Below are 18,108 nucleotides of genomic sequence, written 5' to 3' on the forward strand. Positions count from 1 at the left end.
TGCAAACATAACATAACAACGCAACACTAAATAATAAACATAACAATAAATAGTAAAACACAACAGCCACATGTCAGTTAAAAACAAGTTATAAGTGTCCAGTGCAAGTTAAAAGTGTCCAAAGCAGAGTCAGGTAGAGCAGCTATTTAGCAGTCTGACTGCCTGTGGGAGGAAGCTGTTTAGTAGCCTTGTGGTTTTAGTTTTGATGCTCCTGTAACGTTTACCTGATGGCAGAAGAACAAACAGTTCATGGAGAGGGTGTGAGGGGTCTTTAATGATGTACCGTGTCTTCTGGAGGGATCGCCTCGGAAAGAGGTCTTGGACAGAAGGTAGGGAGACCCCAATAACCATCTCTGCTCCCCTAGCCACCCTCTGCAAGGCTTTTTTGTCGGCAGCACTGCAGCTGGAGTACCAGGTTGTGATGCAAAAGGTCAGCACACTCTCAACCTGTAGAATGTAGTTAAGATGTTAGTGGGGAGTGATGCTTGTTTAAGCTTCCTCAAAAAGTGCAATCTCTGCTGGGCTCCTTTAAGATAGCAAAGTGTTATGTATAAAAACAGAAAATGCCAGAAAAATCTCACCATTTTCTGGTTTTATTTCATATTTCCAGCTTGTCTGACTTTTCAAAACCATTATATTTGTAATGTAATGTGATTACAAATCAGAGGAGGGCATATATAGCAGCTGCATGTTCAGGCTGTCCACAGGTTCTGTTTTTACAGATGCCCATGAGGTAATTTTGTCCATAAATCAAAAAATACATGAAAATCACTTGATATGATAACCATATATCTATTGTCTAAAGCTCAACTAGACAGAAAGAACAATTACCAAAAATAGAGAATGTGAAAACTAGATTGGTCACTTGTAGGAACAAACATATGCATGCACTCTAGGCCTTTGAATTTACTATTATTATTGGGGCATATTCATATGTAGGGATATCCATAAATTGGGTGGCCTTAATCTGGGGATGGCCTCTAAATCTACATCTGAAACAAAATAACCAGAGAATTGGCCCTTTCACTCTTCAGTAGGAAAATACAGAGAGGATATCCGTCTAACATTAAAGACAATGGCTTGTGAAGCATCAATGCCATGTGGAAGGTGGCAGGACGCAACTAAGGCAAAGATAAACAACCAGTCAACAGAGGTGAATGTAGATAGAGCAGCAGATTATACTATTATGGACAGAGATATCTAAAACAGGAAATTCAGCAATCTATCTTTAACATAAAGCATAGTATGTTGTAAATCTTAACCAGTGCTACAGTCACTCAAAATACAGATAGGAGAAGAATCAGGGAGACACAAAAAAAGCACATATTGTGGAAATCTGAAGCAATACACAAAAATGATAGAGGAACTCAGTGGGTCAAGCAGCATCTATGGAGGGAAATGGACAGTCAATGTTTCAGTTCGAGACCCTTTATCAGGATAGGAGTCATCCAAGTTTGAGAAGAATGGAATCGTTAGTGGAAACAACATTGTGTACAGACAGCCAAGGCTGTCGACAGCGTTAAACCATGTAATAGTATACGTAACCCTCAAGCAAGCAATCAGTAACATGCACTATCCATCACTGACATCTTAAGGTCTTTAGACAGATTTGGCAGGAGACAATTTCTTCCACAAAGTTAAAACTGCTACAAATGTCAATTAAACGTAGACAAAAAATGAATATAACCACCATAAATGCACACAAGGACCTTTACTCATATACAAAATTGTCCTTTGGAGCTAAACCATTACTGAAAACTTTCTGAACAACAATGGAGAAAATCCTGCAAAACAAAGACCAGTGTCTATATATAGTCTGGGCAACCTTTCCCATTGCTCTCATTTTTTAAATTTACTTATTCTGATACAAGGCAGAGTAGGTTCTTCCTCCCTTTCAAGCTGCCCAACAACCTGATTTAACCCTAGCCTAATTATGAGACAATTTACAATGACCAATTAACCTACCGCCTCTCAAAGTCCAACCCTACGTCCCCATCGTGAGAGGTGGAAACGGGTATTTTAAATTATGAGGGATATAGATAGAGTTGACGTGGATAGGCTTTTTCCATTGAGAGTAGGGGAGATTCAAACAAGAGGACATGAGTTGAGAGCTAGGGGGCAAAAGTTTAGTGGTAACACGAGGGGGAATTTCTTTACTCAGAGAGTGGTAGCTGTGTGGAACAAGCTTCCAGTAGAAGTGGTAGAGGCAGGTTCAATATTGTCATTTAAAGTAAAATTGGATAGGTATATGGACAGGAAAGGAATGGAGGGTTATGGGCTGAGTGCAGGTCGGTGGGACTAGGTGAGAGTAAGCGTTCGGCACGAACTAGAATGGCCGAGATGGCCTGTTTCCGTGCTGTAATTGTTATATGGTTATATGGGTAAGGCCGATCAACAGGGCTCCAGTGGAGTTGTACAGGCCAATCCCCTGTACAGTTGATGCAATGGATTACAAAAACACTGATGAACTCCAACCATACCATCGACTTTGGACGATGCTCCTCTAGGATTTAAGGACCCAAAAAGAAGCAGAAAAATGAACCTACTAACCGAATTGTCACTGGTCTGTGTGAGGAGCACCCAGAGAACACCCACACAGTCATGGGGAGATGATACAAACTCCTTACAGACAGTGGCAGGAACATCAAGGAAGAAAATCTTCATATTTTAGAGCTGGATTTCAAACCATTACATTATGATAATGTGAAACCTAGATGAAGGAAACATGCTTTTTTGAACCTGAAGTTTTCCATCTTGAATTAAAAGGGGATGCTGCTGGCTTAAGATCTGCCAAGTGTAAAGGCAAAAAGACCAGAAAACATACTGACATCAGAATTATTTTGGGTATGGTCCAGGATTATTCAGGATTTTTACCATTCCACCATATGCTCAAACATTTGAAAGCAGAGGATAGGCAGCAAATCCTTATTTTCTGTTATGGTGAGGACATCGAAATCCATGTGTGAAGTCACAAGCCACAGATTGGCGGTTATTATAAGTGGATGAAAGCCTAGACAAGTTGGTAGTGTTGACTGAAGTAAAAATTCATGGATTTATACTCAGCTGGGGATAAAAGTGTTGATTTTGGAATGAAGAAGTCACATCAGTAGGAAGACCTTTCACATATGCCTATTAGCCATCGGAGGTCCATCATTGATTCTAACCACGGCAGAATTTCATTGCAGAGATGGATGATTTTATTATCCTAATATAACTCAACAATTAAGCATTAGTCTTTGAAACAAAAGGCAATTGAGGCTGTCATATCCAGACTACCAAAGATATTGATGTAAATAACTTGAATACAATCCTTGCTTTACAACTAGAAAATGACTTTGCACGCATGCAGCCAAAGGAATGTTGAGACAACACAGACAGATGTTTCTCTTAAACAAGTCAATCAGTGCATTTGGAAAGCTTGGACCATTTCAGAAAAGGATGTGCATCCACTTTACTGAAGAAGGAGTAGACTATCCACTGATCAAGTGGGGAGATCACTCTGATGCCCTAAGATGAATCTTTGATGAATTTCATAACAAAGTCTACTGTGAGAAGTTTCATATACCAGCTAGGTTTTGACATAGGATAAAAAGGTTTATTGTCATAAAATAAAATCTTACAAAAACACAAAATGAGAGCTCCAAAGACACAATTTACAAAAGTGGACATGGCTGATCGTGACCATCTCAGAAATATCACATTGTTTTTTTAAAATCAGAATCAGAATCAGGTTTATTATCAGTGGCATGTGTTGTGAAATCTGTTAACTTAGCAGCAGCAATTCAATGTAATACATAATATAGAAGAAGAAAATAATAATAATAAATAAATCAATTACATTAAACATATATTAAATAGATTAAAAATTGTACAAAAAGCAGAAAATAATATATATTTTAAAAGTGAGGTAGTGATCAAGGGTTCAATGTCTATTTAGGAATTGGATGGCAGAAGGGAAGAAACTGTTCCTGAATCGCTGAGTGTGTGCCTTCAGGCTTCTGTACCTTCTACCTGATGGTAACAGTGAGAAAAGGGCATGTCCTGGGTGCTGGAAGTCCTTAATAATGGACACTGCCTTCTGAGATGCCACCCCTTGAAGATGTCCTGGGTACTTTGTAGGCTAGTACCCAAGATGCAGCCAAAAAGGCAACAATAACTTTCTGATCCTTATTATTGGTCATTCTAAATTGAGCAAAGTGTGACACATGGAGTTATGCCAAACATGTACAAATTAATCAAGTACAATCAATCAGCCAAATTCTAGTCCTGATAAAAGTTTTTACCCAAAATGTGAGTAATTTCTTTCCCTAATTCAGCTGTAACAGTAGAGTTGAATGCTCTAAACACATTCTTATGGAAGCTTTGAAGAGATGAATTTGTTGAGGTGACTCAAGTCCAACTATAAACTATAATCTTCTGTTCAAGTACTCAAAAACATTCTTTTTACAAGATTCACCACAGCAGAACTGATTGTATGTCACAGATGCTGAAGGAGATTGAGGTTACTATGCCTAGCTGGGATGAGACAGCAGAAAGACAACAGTTGAAAGAAAAACAAAATTGGAATTGGAACTTAATCCTGACATGTAAAAAGTTATACATTTTGGAAAGTCAAATAAGCATTGGACTTCCACAGTAAATGGTTGAGTCTGAGAGACCATTGGTGAACAGAGAGACCTTGGGTTACAAGTCCATAGAACCCTGAAAACGGCAGGGTAGGTAGATAGGGGATTGAAGAAGGATAAGAGATACTTCATCTGACAAAATCCTACCTTGGCGCCTCACTGTGGCATAGGAGTGACACTGGCTGAACATCAGCGAAGTACGGTGGAGATTCATCCTCTGGCAGGTCTAACCTAGCCGTGAAGGTGATGTTCCATCCATCGGTATACTACTAGACTAAATCTAGTAGTCAGATCGTGGCTAGCTAAGTCAAGGAGGTAAGCATGCTTTTGCTACTTTGTAGGTTATGCCTCTTCAGGCAAAGGCTGTACTCAGTGAGGACGCCGGCAGCAGGGCGTCTGATGGTGTCTGTGGCAGATGAATCCAAAAGGGTCAATGGTACAGCCACCTTGGTGGCATGCGGAGGAACCAGAGTGCTGATCAACAGATGTCATCACTAGACTAGTTAGTTGTCACTGCTTCCTTATTTGCTAAGTCTGTTACACTCCTGTGTACCACTTAGCATCAGATTTGGAAGCCCAGCGGGACTGTATGGTGGGGGCATGATACCGTCTGTCTTATTACTGTGCAAGATGTGTTGGAGTAGAGTTTCTGGATGGTGTGCCAATGCTTGTCTTGTGGCCCATAAACGTGCCTGCAGAGACTAAACTGTCAGCACAGTCAACATCGAAATCGATGGACAGCCGAAGAAGAAGAAGAGATACTTCATCAACTGTGGCATAGAATAAAAGAACAAGAATGTCATACTACAACTTTATAAAACATTGGTTAGACCGCACTGGAGTATTGTGTGCAGTCCTGGCTGTCCCACTATGGAAAGGATATGATTGCATTGAAGAAGGTGCAGAAGAGATTCACCGGGATGTAGCCTGGACTGGAGCATTTCAGTTATATGAAGAGATTGGGTATGCTTGATTTATTTTATCTGGAGCAGGGTAATTTTAGAAGTGACTGAACTGAGATATACAAAATTATGAGTGAGATAGGGTGAGTAGTCAGAATCTTTTACCCTTGGTGACTGAGATGAGAGTCAAGAACGTTAGAGGGGATTTGAGTGAAAAATTTTCACACAGAGTCATTGGAATCTGGAACCTACTGCCTGTGGAAGTGGTGGAGGCAGGCAATTATTCACAATAATTAAAAAGAATCTAGACAGACACTTGACTGACCAGGCATAGATGGCTACCAAATGCCAATAAACGGGAATGTACAAATAACTGTAACAGTCGGCATGGACGTGGTGGGCTGATAAGTCTGTTTCTGTGCTGTGGTGCTCATTGGGAAAGGTGAAGAGAAGCAATTCAAGCAGTGTGAGAAAGGGAGAGTACTAATACTGACAAAGAAGTGCAACATGCAGAAGCAGGGGATTTGACAAAAACAGTACAAGTCTGCACAAGGAAACGATATTTTATTTAAATTGGAGGAAAGTTCAGATGTTTCCATATTGACCAAATGATTGAAGTTAAGAGATATTCTGGAAAATATGGGTTGTAAAGTGCTGCAGCCTGAGGAAGTACTGCTTCATAGCTTTACTGACTAGTATTCAGTCCTGACCTCCAGTGATCCTTAGCCCTCTGTATGTTTTAATGCCTGTTAAATTACCAGAAAGATAGCACCAACACCGTCTTTACTAACATCTTCCAAATCCACTGGAAAGATAACAGAACAAGTATCAATGTGCTCTCTAAAGCCACCATCACCAGCAGTGATGCCCTAATTATATTCAATCAGCTCCTGGGCATTCTCTCTTCTCCGCTCTCCCAATTGGCAGAAGATACAAAAGCCTAAAACATGTATCACCAAGCTCAAGGACAGCTTCTACCCCCTGTTATCAGACTATTGAATAGTTCCTTGGTATGATAAAATGGACTCTTGACATCATAAACTACCTTGCACCTTATTGTTTACCTGCTCTACACTTTCAATGTAACTATTACATATTATTCTGCATTCTGTATTGCTTTCCTTTGTTCTACCTCCATGCACTCAATGAAGCTCTGGTAGTCTGGAGGATAATTAAAGATGTACATCAACCCCTGTTTTATTTGTCATATTCACAGCCTGAAAATATATGAAAAAAACTTTAATGTTGCCCCAGTTATAATTAGAGAACTTATTATTTTACATCACCCCATCTTGACTAATTGGTAACTTGCTGAACTATTTGTTTAGGTATATTATTGGGTTTTAAAGTTGTTAATCTTCTTTGATTTCAATTGCTTGGTTATCTCCTCATTTATAATTGCTTCTGTAACAGTGACATACTAGTTCATACATGCTGAATGTTCTTAACTTTGAAATTTACTGTGCCTGACACAGAAGTATTTACTTGATTTGGGAAGCTGTTGAAACAGATCACATTTGCACATTGCTGAATCTGTTACTGTCATGGCTGTTTAAACTGTTGTGTTCTTTATATTAATACGTACTGTGGATTTCTAATAATGAACCATATTCTGGAAGAAATAGAACTTTTATTTAACAACAACAATCACACGTGTTTTACAATGCCATGCTTCCAGATCTTTCTATCATTTCTGCGCATGCTCAGAACTCTCTCCAATCACGTTCTTACACGTGATATCACCACATCTTCCTTTCCTTAAAAAGAAAAACAATTAGCAACATTGACCAGAGCAAATGCATAATTTAGCACGTCTCTATCAGTCTTTTTGGGGGTTTATGAACACGAGTAGACCTTCTCAGTGGTTCACACAGTTCTTGTGTTTCGTTGTTATTTCCATGTTTTGTCTGGTCTGCATTAGTTAACTGAAACTTTGAAGTTGGCTCTTTCTAGAGGCCTTTGCGATTTCTTCTTAACCTTAAAGTTGTGCACCTTTAACACTCCTTTTACCAGATACTGTTTTCTTCGGCTTCCGTTTGGAATTGCATCAGCTCCTGAAGTGTACCATAAAACCATTCACATGCTATATGAACACACTGAGGGTGTGGATACATTCATGGATGATATTATTGTTTGGGGATCATCTAAACAAGAGCATGATGCCAGGCTCAGACAAGTCTTTGAGGCAACACGCAAAGCAAACCTGAAGTTGAATAAAGACAAATGTCAGCTAGGAGTGACTGAACTTACATTTGTGGGTGATGTCCTCAGCAAAGAGGCTGTGCGTCCTGATCCATTGAAGGTTTCTGCTATTGAGAACATGCCAAGACCGCAATGTAAAAAGGATGTTCAAAGGTTCATGGGAATGGTCAACTACATGGGAAAATTCATACCCAATCTTTTGGAACAGCTTGCTCCATTGAGGCAGTTAACAGAAAAGAAAAACAAATGGAGCTGGAATCATGAACAGGAGAAGGCATGGCAAAATCTCAAGAAAGTGCTCACTAAAGAATCTGTTTTGAAATTCTATGATGCTGAGACACCCATCAAAATCTCATGTGATGCATCTCAAGCAGGCTTAGGGGCAATATTACTCAAAAACATGATCAGGAGTGGCTACCAGTGGCATATGCATCTCGTTCTTTAGCTGATCCAGAAACAAGGTATGCCCAAATTGAAAAAGAATTGCTCAGTATTCTGTTTGCTTGTGAGAGATTTCATCAGTTTGTGTCAGGGCAATCTATTGATGTTGAAACTGATCATAAGCCTCTGATTGCATTGTTTAACAAACTTAAAGTGACTGTCCTTTGCAAATTCAGCGAATGATGATCAAATTGCAAAGATATGCGTTGAATGTGTTATACACACCTGGAAGATTCATGTACACGGTTGACACACTTTCCAGAGCTGTGGATCCAACAACAAAAGACAGTCACAGGGACGCTGTTGATGTTCAGGCATTTGTTGATGTGATCATAGAGACTGTACCTGTTGCTCCAGAAAAGTTGGAACTGCTGCGTCTTGAGACAGAGAAGGACAAATTCTCAGTCAGGTTATACAAGTGGTGATGGATGGATGGCCAGATAATAAGCATGACTGTACCTCAGAAGTACAAGAATATTGGAACCACAGATCAGAACTGTCTGTTGTGGATGGGATATTGTACAAAGGTAGCAGAATTGTGATTCCTAAAAGTCTCTGAAAAGAAATGCTTGGGAAAATTCATGAAGGCCACGTAGGTATTGAAAAATGTAAGAGAAGGGAGCGGGAAGTGATGTTTTGGCCCAGGATGAATCAAGAAATTGCAGAATTGGTGTCTTCTTGTCAAATATGCTTTAAATACCAACCTAGCAACCCTAAGGAGCCACTGCATCCACATCCTGGACCTCAGAGACCTTATTGGAAGGTAGGCGTTGATCTGTTTGTAACTGACAACAAAGATTATCTATTAATAACATATTACTACTCATTGTATCCTGAAGCGTGTGGTCTGAGCAGAACAACTGCAGAGAATGTAATTACATGCATGAAATCAGTTTTTTCCAGACATGGTGTTCCTGATGAAGTTTTCAGACAGTGGTCCACAATTCAATGGTGAATGCATGGGACAGTTTGCTCATGAATGGGGCTTTGTTCATACAGCATTAGTCCATTTTTCCCTCAGTCCAATGGATTGGTTGAGAAGTCAGTAGGAATTATCAAGAAGCTGATGCACAAAGCAAAAGATAGTGGAGGTGATTTTTATAAAGCTTTGTTAGCCTATGACAGTACTCCACTTGAATGTGGATTTTCGCCTGCTCAGCTCTTGATGGGATACTGTTTCAAATCCAATCTGTCAATAGATGAGAGCCTTCTGAGAACAGAGGGAGGTGAACAAGTGAAAAGATGGAAAGATGAACACAAAGCAAAGCAGAAAACATACTTTGACAGATGTTCTCATCCATTACCTGAACTGTACCAAGGAGATGAAGTGAGGATACAAGACAAAATGAACACATGGAAAAAGAAAGCTACAGTACTTGAGGAAGTACAACCCAGATCGTACATGGTCCAAACAGAAGAAGGAGCAATGTTAAGAAGAAATTGCAAAGACCTCAAGAAAGAGCCAACTTCAGAGTTTCAGTTAACTGATGCGGACCAGACAAAACATGGAAATAACAACGAAACACAAGAACTGTGTGAACCACTGAGAAGGTCTACTCGTGTTTGTAAACCCCCAGAAAGACTGATAGAGACGTGTTAAATTATGCATTTGCTCTGGTCAATGTTGCTAATTGTTTTTCTTTTTAAGGAAAGGAAGATGTGGTGATATCACGTGTAAGAACGTGATTGGAGAGAGAAATAGAACTTTTATTTAACTACAACCACACCTGTCTTGCAGCGCCATGCTTCCAGATCTTTCTATCATTTCTGCGCATGCTCAGAACTCTCTCCAATCACGTTCTTACACCTGATATCACCACATGAACAACTCGGGGTGCCAGTATCACATTTATGACTTGCATATGCCTTGAAGAACATTTCCATAGGATAAAGATTTGCAATCTTTACTTATAGAGCACAAAAATCCATTGAATATACTTTTTTTAATGACACAAAATGAGAAAAAGGAAGAGCAGGCAACTCTTTTAGAAACATAGAAAACATGCAGCACAACACAGGCCCTTCAGCCCACAAAGTTGTGCTGAACATGTCCCTACCTTAGAAATTAATAGGTTTACCCAGAGCCCTTTATTTTTCTAAGCTCCATGTACCTATCCAAAGGTCTCTAAAAAGACCCTATTGTTTCCGCCTCCACCACCATTGCTGGCAACCCATTTCCATGCACTCACACTCCCTGCGTAAAAACTTGCCCCTGACACCTCCTCTGTATCTACTCCCCAGCACCTTAAACCTGTGTCCTCTTGTGTGCTTTTTCACAAACAGATCTTACATGACAATATAACTTGAATTGAAGGACACTACAAGAACAGCTCGGCTCATTTCCAAATCAAAATGATGTGTGATCTATTAAACAGGCAACTCCAACCTTTGTTTAAAAACTTGTTGAAAATAAAAACCTTAATACAAAATTAAAATGTGTGCACGATAGAAATCTGAATAGTTTGTTTAAGTATGAACATATGAATTAGGAGCAGGAGAAAACCTCTCAGCCCCTCAATCCTGCTCAGGCATTCAATAAAATGGCTGATCTTATTGTAATTTCAAATCTGAATTCCTTACTACCCTTTCAATATTTTGTTCATGAAGTTCTACTCTATTTCTTTTTGAGAAAGAAGAAAAAAAAATCACCGATAGATTAATCAAAGCACTGAGTCCTTTTAAGAGTGAAGTTAAGAAAGATTCAACATCATGGAAAATTAGTACATGATGTGTAATGGCAATTGACAATGGAACATTTTTAAAATTTAATTTGCACTTGAAAGATAAAAGGTTTTGGAGCCAGTAATAGCAGAAATGCTTAAAGAGCCTACTCTTACTCCTACATTTCATCATGCCTGAAGGGAGTGGAGAGATGGTGCTCAAATTCATTCAAAAAGATTATTGTTAATCACATGGCTAATGTACTTCAGGTACAATAGGAAGCAAAATATAGTGGACTTGAATAGGAAATGATGGATGAGAAGACCACAAGGCTTGAGGCCAGTGCTCCATTTAAAACTTTAGAACAACGAGTCACAATAACAAAAAAGGTTGGGCTATGTTTGGGATTTCTAGGCCCCAACGACCCATTTATAGAGATGTATATTAAGCTTGCATATTGCAAAATGTTATATCTTACTCTAAACGTTGCCAGTTTCTCTATTTTAAGACAAATGCTATACATGCAATCTCATGTGCATTATACTGCATGCACAATAAAAACACAGGGGACTGCAGATGCAGGAATCTGGAGCAATAAATTGCTGGAAAACCCCAGCAGGTTGGGAAGAAAGAATGTTGAGGCAAGGCCTATAGAAACAAAAAGTGATTAGGCAGATGAAACCATATAGGAAAAAGGGTTAGGTGAATGGAGGGAAGAGAAATCCAGGTGGATATGTGTGTGGGTAACAAGTCTGGGAAGGGCAGACAAGGTAGATTGGGGGAGGGGAGAAAGAGAATGGGGAGGATGATGGCTGAAAGAAACTCGGGGGATCTGGATTACAGTATCTGAAATTCGATATTCATATAATTGGCTTGCGGGCTATTCAAGTAATAAAGAAAACGTTCTGATACTGAATTAACTATATTAAGCTTAGATCAGTTCAATTCTGAAATTAATGATACTATAGTTGGGCTGCAAATCGCACTCACAGCTTGCCTACATCACAAATAGTGAAATGACACAATTCTATAAATAGACGTAACATCAAAAGACACAGGACTCAATTATAGACCCTTCATTTCGAATAACTATCACTATCCATAATGCTCAAAGATGCCCGCCGTGAACCTGAGACTGAGTAAACACTACAATGCATACTAATGACTTGCAACATTGTAAACTACGTACTACATTTTATAGCTCAGCATACTGCCGATTAGTGGACTACATGCTCCAGAATGCAGCACGTAGGGCGTACCCCTACACTGTCACAGCCTACATCAATTTGTACCTTGAATGGCTAGTCGACCTATCAGTCATACTGCCACATGATCGCCTCCCTATCGCCGATCGATTCCTCGGTACCGGAAGCGTGCGTTAATCAGGTGAAGTTGGTGGATCACGTGTGTGTGACGGAAGGGGTGGGGTCTGGAGCGAGGGTGAGCAGTGAACGAGCGAAAAAAATTGATCGCCAGGAAAAACAAGTGTCGGCAAAATGGCTGACAAATTCGCTCGGTTCAACGAGGACCGGGATTTCCAGGTAAAGGGAACACAGAGTGGCCGCAGTCCGGGCAGGCGCGGCGCACTCACGGTTGAAGGCTGAATGGCTCGGCGATGAGCTCAGGAGCTGTCGGCTGGTATTCGGCGCTGATGGCTTTGGGCCGGGCTGCGCGCTGCTCAGTGCTTCCCCCGCCCCCCACAGGCACCCTGTCTGCAGTGCAGAGGCCTCGGCCGCCTGCGGCTCTTCCTCTCCCCTGCGGCTCCGAGCCCTCCTTCCACCTCCGCCCCTCTCCCCTTTCCCGCCGTTCTTTTCTACCTCTCCCCTCATTTTCCCTTCTGTTGACACCATGTACCCCGCTACTTCCCCTTTTTTCCCACACCTCTGTTCGTCAACTTTCATTATTGTATAAATTTTGTATGATTGTATAAATTAGTATGATTCCAGTGATTTTTGTTGCTTGTTTCTTATTACTATTCATAGTGCAATATTGAGAAGGGAACCGTTTCCATCAACGGATCTGGGGTGACTTTTACTGGTAGATTTAATTTGGCGATTTTATTTTATAAATAGGATTGTGTGAAAGGGAGCAACACATAAAATGCTGGAGGAGCTCAGTAAATCAGACAGCATATATGGAAATGAATAAACATTGATGTTTTGGGCCGAGGCCAAAAGTCGACTGTTTATTCCTCTCCGTAGATGCTGCCTAACTTGCTGAGTTTCTCGCGCATTTTATGTGTGTTGCTCAAGATATCCAGCATTGGTAGAATCTCTTGTGGTTTTGTAAAAATGAGCTAGGTGTATATTGCAATATTAATTTTGTAGGATGGCACATCTTATTTAATTATAAAGTCAGCCACTCCCAGCCTTTTTGGTTCTGCTGATGTAATTCTGTGACGAGTAGGGATATTCCCTATGGATCTCCTTTAGTCTGCCTGCTCTGTTTATAGGAAGATGGGTGAAGGTTAGAACTCCTTAAAATCGAACAGATTTGGGTTCTGCGTAAACAAAAACTGAGTTGCTTTTTTAAAAACTCTAATCGAAGAGGTGTGGACATATAAGCTGTTTGTGAGCACTTTTATGATTGTTATGTGTTTGATATGTGGCTGCAGCAGGCTTGGAGTGGTTGGGGAGGGCAGAGAAACCAAAATAATCTGAATATTCCAAGTTGATTTCCAATATTTCTGACTAGCTTCTGTTATTTTGAGATTTTAAAATATAAATCCAAATACTAACTTTTTTTGGTCCTTTGTATAAACAATCTCAAAGATATTTTACATGTTAAGTATTATTGTAATTTTGTTCAAACCCTTTTGGATTTGTTTTATTACCATGGTTCAATACCAAAGTGTATTGGAAATAAATGTTTTACATTTGAATGAAACTACTTGACTCACTGTAATGTACACTATGGTACTCTCAATGTAGTTTTCAAATAAACTTAGTGCTTTGGGAAGGGTGTAAAATGTTTAAAATTGTAAAAGCATTTATTTGTACTTAGCACAAATAACTTGAAAAAAATGAACTTGTGGATTTATTTCAGATGATACTGAAATTTCGAGAACATTAAAATAACATGTAATTTGCCTATCTTTGCATGTTCACTAAGGATGAATAATGTTTGGAAAAACATCTATTGTTTGCCCTTGATCCAAGGCGTTTGCTGTGCTTAATTCAGGCCAATTTATTTTATGCCATTTAACATCACTTTTTGTAACAGAGAAAATAAGGGTCTTTTTGTGTAAAGAGCATCAATTGTTTCAGTTGATATAACAATAGAAGTATTTAAAAGTAATTGCTGGGGGAAAATGTGATGTATTGTTTAGGGATTCAAGGCAGTATTGTATTTGTGCTCAGTTGTACAATACAATGATGTTATCAAATATTCCAATCTATGGAGAAGGCTTCCAACAGTTGCTTTCCCATTGGTTAGTATTCATACACAGCTGAGTGGGATGGTTCTCCAAATCCTGTGGCCATGTAGGCGAAACATTGTCATGACCTTCCTCAGGCCAATATCTGCATTCAGATTGTATTCCATGCAATCACTGCGCACAGCCACAGCACGATTTTTCCTGGAGGACAGAGAAGATGCTTCAAGGGCATTCTCAAAATCTCACTTTTTTGGGGGGATGGATGGGCAACGGTGCATTACTCTCACCATCTCAATCAGAATATGTATTTAATTCTTGACTGCTCTAAATTGGAGAAAAAGCATGTGAGAAGGCATTGAGCTCCTTGGGACACCGAAAGGTATACTCTGCAGATTATGCACTCCCATTAAAGTAAACATCATCCCAGCATTTAGCCTCTTTTGTTTCTTATGTATCACATCTTGATAAGCCCCTTGAATTCTTCTAAACTCTAGTGAATTGGAGTCCCAATCCATTTAATCTTCCCTGCTAAGGCAATTACTCTGTACCTGGGATCATCTGAGTGAATGTTCCCTGAATTATTAACAATAAAATAATCTTAAATCTATAGCTATATATAGTCTCACTAGTGCCTTTTGTATTTGAAGTTTCATACTCTAATCCCTTTGAAATAAAGGCTAATTTTGTGTTAGTCTTCCTTATTACCTTCAGAACTCATGCCAACTTCCTTTGTTTAGTCTGCAGGGACCCCCAAATCTTCTGGTACTGTAGCCTTCTGTAGTTCCCTCTCTCCTCCCCCAAATTTGGATCCTTGTTCCAAAATGAACAGTGTAATTTTTCAAACTATGCTTTGTTTCAAAGTTATTAATGTATGTTGTAATAGTAAAGCAATGTCAGTTGTGCTTGATTACCTAATGATTTTTCAATATTATTATTTTTCTAACACTTTCTCCTACATTAAATGTTGTGCTTAAAATCTTATTATTGCCTTTTTACTTCACTTTTTTTGAACATGGATGCCAAATAGACAGTTTTCTAATCTTCTGCTAAATCCCGTGATCAACATTGAGGTCACTATAGATATGATACCCAGTTGCACAGTTCATGTAACCACCTAAAAATTTAAGGCATCCAGCAGCCTTCGAGTCACCACCTAACAGCAAAACCTTTCTACCATTAACAAGGCAAGTCAGGAACAGAACATGATGGAGGAAACTCAAATTCTCTGTACAAATAGCTCGAGCTCAACCCATCCAGGAAAAAGCAGTCATGTTGGCTGGCATCCCATCAGCCACTCTGAATGTTTATTCCTACCATTACAAGCCCACAGTGGCTGTAGTGTGTACCGTGAACAAAATGCAATTCAGTTACTTGCTCAAGTTACTCCTGAGAGCACCTCCCAGACTTGTCTTCTAGTGCTTGCAGGGCAAGGTCAATAGGTGCACTGCCAACTGGCAAGTTGCTAATTAAGTCACAGCATCTTGAGTTGGAAATATATTGCCAACCCCTCATTATCCCTGAGTAATGGCCATGCTAACATGTTGCAGAAGTACCTTCACTAGAAGGATTGCAGCTGGTCAAGAAGGCGGGCTCACCACCATCTTAAGTCCAATTAGATGGGAAGTAAATAACTTGCCTGTGATATCTAGGACTCAAAGTGAATATTTAAAAAAGCACCCAAATTTTTCTCCTTGCCATCTCTTGAGCCTACTACTACGGTTGTATTTATATGTTCTAGTGCTGTCTGGTCCATCTCTTTCATGTGCCAAGGCTTTCAAAGCATTTCTGCCCTTCTAACCTTTACAAAGTCATGTACACTATAAGTTTTGGATTTAATCAGACACCATCTAAATGTTAATTATTTATGTCATTTCCTTTTGTTTACAATTCTGTTGTTGACTTGCCCCCCTTCTACATTTATAACCTCCTATAGTCCTTTGAGAATGTTGCATTGAATTCAACTAGTTTGAATTGTTTTTGTTAGAATAGTGAAGTTAACATGCTTTCGAGCTCTCATGATCTTTTTGAGTATTATATGGTATAATAAACACTAAATTGTTAATACAAAATAATAGAGAATGAGTTAGTTTTTGATTCAGTTGTCAAATGTGCTTCACTGCTCATAGTGTTATTGGGCTCTTTGATTATACCATCATTCTGTACCTTGTTCCAAGATATAATTTGCCTTTCCCTACTATTACATGGAGTCAATTACGTTGCACTATGTTTAGTGGATAACTTTGATGTACTTGGTGTATTGTGTTCTATGTTTGACTTAGTGTATCTTATGTTCTATTTCTTTGGATTATTATTAAACACATGAATGATGTCTCTCAGCCTGGAACTGAGGTCGTTTCAGCTTGACTTTAACAGCCCAATTGGGTCACTTTCTCACCAGGTTTTCTGCCACTAGTTCGATTTGCTGACCTCATTTTTGCTGTTTGTGTCTGGATTAAATTGAACAATTGTCTCAAGGTATTGTAAGACAGTAGACTTGAAGGAACCTTGCACTGCTTTTCTCAATTCAATTTGGATGTGAAGAAGAAATGTCTTAACATTTTGCTCAATTCATTTGGGGTTCTTCATAGTATATACTTTGACTCAGAGTGAACTTCTGAATGAGGTTTGATATATGAAGATGGGTGAAGCAGGTTGGGCCTATATTCATGGAAGTTCAGAAAAATAAGTGATTTTATTGTGACAAGATTCTGTTGAGATTGTGAGTGTGGATGCTGAGAGGATGTTTACCCCGGATTATGTAGAACTAGGGGACAAGGGGTCATCCATTTAAGACAGAGCTGAAGAGGATTTCTTCTCTTGTAAGGTAGTCATAAATCTTTGGAAATCTGCTTGTTTCGCTCTAGATACAGTCAGATTGTTTCCACTGGGGTGGGGGTGGGGTAGAAGAGAAAACGTATTCAATAAATCAAAGCAGTGTTAAATGTGATGGACTTCATTGAAGTTCAGTTGGTTTCCTGGCAACCTGGTTAAAGAATGGGAAAATATAAATGGATTTTCATACCCTAATCTCTGATTTGGCAAATGTTACTCAGCTTTGCAGCTAGTTGCATTGAATGGCATGGCAATCATATTTTAAGCTGCTTTGCTGACTCCCAGAATTAGTATATTAATGTAGTATAAGAGGTAAAGTAATTGGCAGCAGTTGCATATTTGAAATATTTAAAGAAATTTATCAAAATTAGAAAATTGATCTGCACTAAAGATGCTGCATCTACAAAGCACAAATTACAGCATGCGATGGTTGTATTATTAGAGTAGGGCTCATATGCCTGAAATTCTTAATATTCCTAATTACCAACTACGCTACAATTGTAAATAGATACGATTTTGAATAAAATTGTAAATAGATACTATTCTGAATAAAAAGCATTGATGATAGTTCAAGGATATAGTCTTAAGTGGCTTGGGTTATTGAACAAAGGAGTAGTAGTTACAATAGTGATTCTTTTTTAAATGAGTTCTTAAAATCTAGAACAAGGTAGGTAAACATCTGCAAATTTTGAAGGATAGCAACAAAAAATATAAGAAGTATCCTTCATATATGAGAAATGATACCAACTATGGGAAAGGAACGGAACGGAACTGAAGAGGGTGGCAGCAGTAATAGGGGATTGTATAGTAAGGGGATAGATAAGCGATTCTGTGGATGCAAAAAGGAAACATGGATGGTAGTTTGCCTCTGAGGTGCCAAGATCCACGATGTTTCTGGATGCATCCACAATATCCTGAAAAGAGATGAGCAGCCAGAAGTCATGATACATATTGATAACATTGGTTATAGGTAGAAAAAGGGAGAAGGTCTTGAAAGAATAACAGGAATTAGGAAGGAAGCTGAGGAGCAGGACCTCAAGGGTAGTAATGTTGGGATTGCTTCCTGTGC

The 18,108-nt window shown here is 39.2% G+C and overlaps 1 protein-coding gene across 7 annotated transcripts in view; it reads left to right on the forward strand.

Moving 5' to 3' along the window:
- Positions 1-12,245: 12,245 nt before the first annotated feature.
- The window catches only part of gpatch8 (G patch domain containing 8), a 125,677-nt gene continuing 119,814 nt past the window's right edge, over positions 12,246-18,108 (forward strand). For 3 of the 7 annotated variants that reach the window (XM_073070656.1, XM_073070658.1, XM_073070659.1), the window contains exon 1: positions 12,338-12,372. Coding sequence is in view for 1 of the 7 variants with exons in the window: in XM_073070648.1 (XP_072926749.1) it covers positions 12,328-12,372 (45 nt within the window). In the remaining 6 variants the exon portion in view is untranslated. Of the gene's footprint in view, positions 12,373-18,108 lie in introns of all 7 variants that reach the window. The other 4 variants (XM_073070648.1, XM_073070651.1, XM_073070652.1 and 1 more) reach the window with 4 other exon arrangements.

This window comes from Hemitrygon akajei, chromosome 18 (assembly GCF_048418815.1).
Source record: "Hemitrygon akajei chromosome 18, sHemAka1.3, whole genome shotgun sequence".
NCBI lineage: Eukaryota > Metazoa > Chordata > Chondrichthyes > Myliobatiformes > Dasyatidae > Hemitrygon > Hemitrygon akajei.